Genomic DNA, 6,226 nt, shown 5'->3' with positions numbered 1-6,226 from the left:
TGGATGGATGGATGGATTTTGTTGTGTGTTTTCCTGAGATTCTTGATATTAAAGTTGCTTAGTATAAAAAAGTTCACAGTTTAAATGAGTTACACAACCCAGCGGCATCTTGTGGTAGAGAGAAAAAAAATAATGAAATGGATCATTTCTAAATGATTAATTCATTTTGTGCATAATGTTACATATATTTCATTTTGTGCATAATGTTACATATATATTGGTTAGATAATATACAGATTAAAGGGACCCCCAAACACCTGTCTTTTATAGTTTTCTCTTATGTTCCCCAAGCTTTTTTCTTTTTACATTTTTCTACTTTTGTTAATTTTTAGCTCTATTCCCCCATATATAATGTTACATAATAATTGGTAATATATGTAAAATTCTGTTGGATGTATCCCTTAACCAATAGGGTTGTAGGGCCACGATTTCCGAGGTGTGTCTTGGGCAAGTACAGCCTGGTGGCGCCAATCCCTCTCGAGGCAAACATGACTGCACGACTGCCATCCATCATCTTTACACAATAAGGCTCACAACTCAAAGTTTACCAAAAGCTACATCTAGTAGACAAATATTACACTCTGTTCCTTCAATGTCCTCTTTTTGTGACACTGCGTCTCTACGCAAAAAAGTGACAAAATCATAATTCTACCACACTCTTTTGTGCGTTTACATTAATATGTGACACATCTTGCAGTTATATTCAAGTACAAATACTTCATAAAAACAGTTCTATTGTGATTGATATCATTCTATAATTATACAGGGGTGACCTTTATTTTAGCAAGTGAAACAACGAGCTTTTAGATGAACTGGCATTGTGTCCTTCCAGCTTGTTCCATACACTGTTGAACCGTTTCACCGCTCCCGGCTTTTCAGAAAAGGAACCCCCCCATTGTTTTTTGCACTGTACATTGCCTGCCGTTGTAGCGCACTGCACAATGCCAGTTTCAGATGGACTGCTCCATTATGTGTGGTCAGCCTATTCTCCCTTACCAGGCTCAACAGGATACATCGCATACAAACTTGAAGACTTTAAAAGCCTACAAAATGCATTGTGAAGCTTAATCGCAAGGATTTATTCCAAAAAGTTAGGATTTACATGAAGGTAAGTTTATATTCTATGCTTCCCTTACTTAGTTTGACAAGTCAAGCATTAGTAGCGTTTGCATTGCAATTGCTGTAGCTTACACACATCTTATATTAAATAACTAATGGTAACTTTAATCAAATAAACCACGTTATTATTGTTCATTGGTTAGAGGAAGTACGCTCTATTCCATTCAGATTTATCTGGTAATCTGGATCAAAGAACAAATTATTATAACATTATTCATTCATTACAGGATTATGTTTTTGGAGGATTTTTACTTTTTACGCTTTATTTGAAATTCAACATTTCCCAATATTCTGAGGGAACAGGTTGATGTTATTGAATTAATTGTTTGTACATGTGTTTTTTTTTCGGTCATCAAAAGAATGAATGAAAACTTTTTATCAAACATTAAAATAAAAAACAGAACAAAAGCAATAACTTAACAACAAAATAATGTTACAAAATATGTTTGAAAAGGGGAAGTAAGAAGTAAATGCTTATATTCCCCAAAACCCAAAAAAGGATGAAGATTCGATTTTAAAATGCAACATTTGTAAACAAACAATGTTTAGGGAAATATATATACTCTAAAAAAGAGGTTTTCAACGTGGTGTTAGTGGGCACCCCTCGGAGCATCTGAGTAGTCTGCGACTGGTTCTGAAAATAATTGACCAGTGATGGCTTATAATGATTTTCTAGGAAATGCCAATTTCTCACCGAAATGGGAAATCATTGGTGTCTTGAAAAACTGTGTTTTAGTGGTTGAATGTGCTGAAATTCACCCCTACTTCTAAAAATTACGACCTAGTAATAAAACAAACATATAATATTGTAACAACGTAGTAATAACATGCTATTTTAGAAGTGCATTTCAAACTGGTAGCCCTTTTCGCTAATAAGTAAAGAAAAAAGTAGCTCTGGAGTTGAAAATGTTTGGCGACCCCTGCCTAAAAACATAATTTGATAAGATACTCAAGACAACGCATCAGCTATTAGGTCTTTCTTACTTTCTAGAAGCAAACACCTTCTCTCATACTTCAGAAAACAGCGGTTGGGACATTCAATTAACAAGGAAAAAGATTAATAAAACAAAACCTTGAAAAAAAAGAAATGTCCCACCCCACCTATGGAATCTACAGCGACCTGCCAATGACACCAGTGGTACGGAGAGAGAAGTGTGATATTTTTGATAGATAACTTCTGCTGCTGTTCAACTTGGATGTATAAATTGAGGACTTGATTTGTGGGTAAAAAAGTTGAAATATTCGGAGTGATTTTTAAATACTGCGAAAAGGTACAGAACTGTAAAATAAAACAACGAAAACACGGAATGATTTCCCTCAAAAGGAGTCATAAATATTTCCAGATGTCACTGCGTTTTTTTCTTTACATTTAAAGCACATGCGTTGTTGAAAAGAGCAGCTTGCCATTTTCCTATGTGCCGCCACACAGACACAAAAGAATAAGCCGCACCGTGTTTAAAATATAGCAAAAAAGTAGTAGCTTGTAGTGCGAAATTTTGGGTTAAATAAAAAAAAGATCAGTGCTAATATGTATTTCATTACTGTTTTTTTAGATTAAGTCATGGGGGACTGGTCCATTCTTGGTCGTTTTCTGTCCGAGGTCCAGAATCATTCTACAGTGATCGGCAAGATCTGGCTGACAATGCTGCTCATTTTCCGCATCCTCCTGGTAGCCCTGGTTGGAGACGCCGTCTATAATGATGAACAGTCCAAGTTCACATGCAATACCCAGCAGCCTGGCTGCAACAACGTCTGTTATGACACCTTTGCACCTGTGTCCCATCTGAGGTTCTGGGTTTTTCAAATTGTGCTGGTTTCCACTCCATCCATATTCTACATAGTATTTGTTCTGCATAAAATTGCAAAAGATGAGAAGTTAGACGGTCAACGTGGGCAGGTGTTGAGGCAAAGGCCCTCAAGGCAGAAGGACGGCAAGGAGAAGATAAGGGTAGGAGTTCCAACTTACTGTCCTCATTATAGTGGGGAGGATTGGGACGACAGGGAAGGAACGACGCAAAGCTTCCTGGGTGCACTAGCAGACCCCACTAAGCAATCGAACCAGGTTCTGCTCATCTACATCCTCCATGTGTTCCTTCGTTCTATCATGGAGATAACTTTCCTGGTGGGCCAGTATTTGTTATTTGGCTTCGAGGTACCTCATCTATACCGCTGCGAGACCTACCCTTGCCCAACTCGCACTGACTGTTTTGTATCTCGTGCCACTGAGAAAACCATTTTCCTCAACTTTATGTTTAGCATAAGCCTGGGCTGCTTTGTGCTCAACATTGCAGAGCTTCACTACCTGGGTTGGGTTTACATTTTCCGTGTCCTCTGCTCAGCCTGCTCTGACTGTTGCGGTCATGAGAAGGATCTAGATTCAATGTATTACAAGCAAAGACCCCTACTTCTCCAACTCAGCCATTCACTGAGAGGTCAGCTGGTTCTGCAGACCCGATCAGCCTTGGCTCAAGAAAAGACAGGAGAACTGCTCACACATGCCCCAGCGATTTCTTTTGAGACAGACTCGACTGTGGAATGCACCTCAGAGAGGAGTCCAGAAGACCTGGATAAAGTCAAGGTCAAATTAGCCAATATGGCTAGGCTTGGACGAACAAAGAAGTCTTGGCTGTGACGGCCTTGTGTCTTCGTACATATGAATATTTATATTCTTGTGTTTTGGCATATGCCAGTTAATTCATGAATGTGGTAAAGTACTGGCAATACATGGTGGACATGAGGTACATTGGTCTAGCTTTGTAGCACCATTAGTGACACATTTGAATAGAGATTAAATTGTTCTCTGATTTTGTTTTTGTTCAATTGAGTGTTGAAAAACTGTGTCACCACTTGAGGCATTGGTGATTCAGTCACATTTGTTCTACACTTTGTTGACTGTGATATTTTCTGATTTAATATTATCAATCAATCAATCAATCAATCAATCAATCAATCAATCAATCAATCAATCAATCAATCAATCTCTCTCTCTGTCACTGTCTCCATCTATCAATCTCCCCCTCTCTCTATCTATCTATCTATCTATCTATCTATCTATCTATCTATCTATCTATCTATCTATCTATCTATCTATCTATCTATCTATCTATCTATCTATCTATCTATCTATCTATCTATCTATCTATCTATCTATCTATCTATCTATCTATCTATCTATCTATCTATCTATCTATCTATCTATCTATTAACATTTGTATATTCAGATAATGCACTAGATATATTGCAAATTGGAAACAAAAAATTCTTTTTTACTGAATGAAACAACAATAATGCAATCTAGATAGCCTGATTGATGAGTGATTACCGGTACATTGTTTATGTTGAAAGACTACCATAATGCTTGAATAAATTCCACACACCTGTCACACAACTATCTTTTATTTTGAATTTTCGAATCACAAGTGGAAATCTGCCTTGGCTGCAATGTGAGTTTTGTCCGTTCGAGAAAAAATTAAGCTCATTCTAAGTATTGAAAGTGTTTTGCGACAATCATTTGATATTTCACTTTTTAAAAAAAAAACAACTTGAGATATTTATATATCGCTTGCAGTGATTTACAAATAATGACTTGCCATACATTTTGCAGGACTGTTGTCTTTTTTACAAGGAGTGCACTGAACCAAGTGTTGACAGAACTGTAACTTTTTTTGATTTACTAACACAAAATGCATTTTCTCTTTCTTTTGACAGAACAGGGACCATTCCAGCATTTGTTTTTTTTTCATTGTGTTCTTCTTAAGTGCCTTATTGTTAAATTTGAATCTTGTGAGAAATACAACTTTGTTTACTGACTCATATTTTGTCCCTGTCATATCTTTTTGGGTAGTCTAACACATTATCATGTAAATGTAACAACGTAAATCTAAAATGTCCTCTGAAATACGAAGTCACATTTTTCATAGGTATTCAAATAAAATATTCAGTATTTTTAATTTTACAAATAAAGTGTTTAACCTAAAAATATCCCAAAATACATGAGTTTCTGTCACGACCAGCACACAGGGTAATCGCGTAACGTTTTCTCACAATTTTATTGAAAGAAAGAGGAAGGGCAGCACCCGTGATCTGATGCTCGCTGGACGCGGGAAGTAAGTTGCTCTTGCAATCGGAATGTGATCCGAATACGTAAGTTAATCTTTCGTCGCGGGCGATGGCGGTGTCAGGAACGGAAAAATAGGAGAGCGTTGTCAGGAACAGGTCGTAAGCCGGGACGGTAAAGTAGACGTGGTCGGGATCAAAAATGGATCGTACGTCGGGACAGGAGAGCAGACGTGGTCGGGATCAAAACGGGTCATAGCCGGAGACAAACGGGAGCGAAAATGGGACACGCGGGAGTCATGGTCGAAAAAGACTTGCCTTGTAAAAATAGAGGTTTGCAGACAGACTGAAAACAGGGGATTGACAGGACTGGGATCAAATAGTGACAGGGAGCCAATCAGAACCCGCAGCGGTTGGCGCCAAATGAGCGGGCACAGGTGATTCACATCGGTAATCATGACAGTTTCTCATATTTTGATAAAAAATACCACTGTTTTGTAGGAATTCCACAGATAGTGTGTCGCTTATGTAATTGCAATAGATACTGTAGAATTGTTACTGGAGCCTGAAGTTTAAATTATTATTATTTTTTTTTTAGGAAAACACAGAATCCCTAAAAAACACGACTCAACAAAATGTAAAGTAAAAATATTCACTTTTCAATTCAACAACCAATACAATATGAAATAAAATGATACATTTTTAGCAGCACAGAGGAGCAGTGGTTAGCACGTGTACGGCACAGTTCTGAGGTCATGATATTGAACATTCCTGTGTGGAGTTTGCATGTTCCCCCCGTGCTTGCGTGGGTTTTCTCCAGGCACTCCGGTTTCCTCCTACATTCCAAAAGCATGCATGTCAGGTTAATTGGCCGGTCCATATTGTCCCTAGGTGTGAATGAGCGAGTGAGTTGTCTGTCTCTGTATGCCCTGCGACTGGCTGGCAACCAGTTCAGGGTGTCCCCTGCCCGAAGACAGCTGGGATGGGCTCCAGCACCCCAACTGAGGATAAGCGGTGCAGATAATAGATAGATGGATACATTTTTTAGCTG

At 38.1% G+C, this 6,226-nt stretch overlaps 1 protein-coding gene across 1 annotated transcript; it reads left to right on the top strand.

Annotated features, from left to right (window-relative positions):
- Positions 1 to 960: 960 nt before the first annotated feature.
- Positions 961 to 4,125, top strand: LOC148357678 (gap junction delta-2 protein). The gene is made up of 2 exons (XM_088345318.1): positions 961 to 1,108; positions 2,673 to 4,125. Exon 2 carries the CDS (start codon positions 2,681 to 2,683, stop codon positions 3,749 to 3,751), a length of 1,071 nt encoding a protein of 356 aa, XP_088201444.1. The 5' UTR covers positions 961 to 1,108; positions 2,673 to 2,680; the 3' UTR covers positions 3,752 to 4,125.
- The last annotated feature ends 2,101 nt before the right edge of the window (positions 4,126 to 6,226 follow it).

Source organism: Urocampus carinirostris, chromosome 10 (assembly GCF_059441175.1).
Source record: "Urocampus carinirostris isolate Australia breed hairy pipefish chromosome 10, RoL_Ucar_1.0, whole genome shotgun sequence".
In the NCBI taxonomy this organism is placed as follows: domain Eukaryota; kingdom Metazoa; phylum Chordata; class Actinopteri; order Syngnathiformes; family Syngnathidae; genus Urocampus; species Urocampus carinirostris.
Note: the sequence above shows the minus strand (reverse complement) of the source record. Positions and strands in the feature narration are given on the sequence as shown.

Bases quoted from the DNA above. Each gene is read 5' to 3' on its own strand.
- LOC148357678 (XM_088345318.1), top strand. From the start codon at position 2,681: ATGGGGGACTGGTCCATTCTTGGTCGTTTTCTGTCCGAGGTCCAGAAT.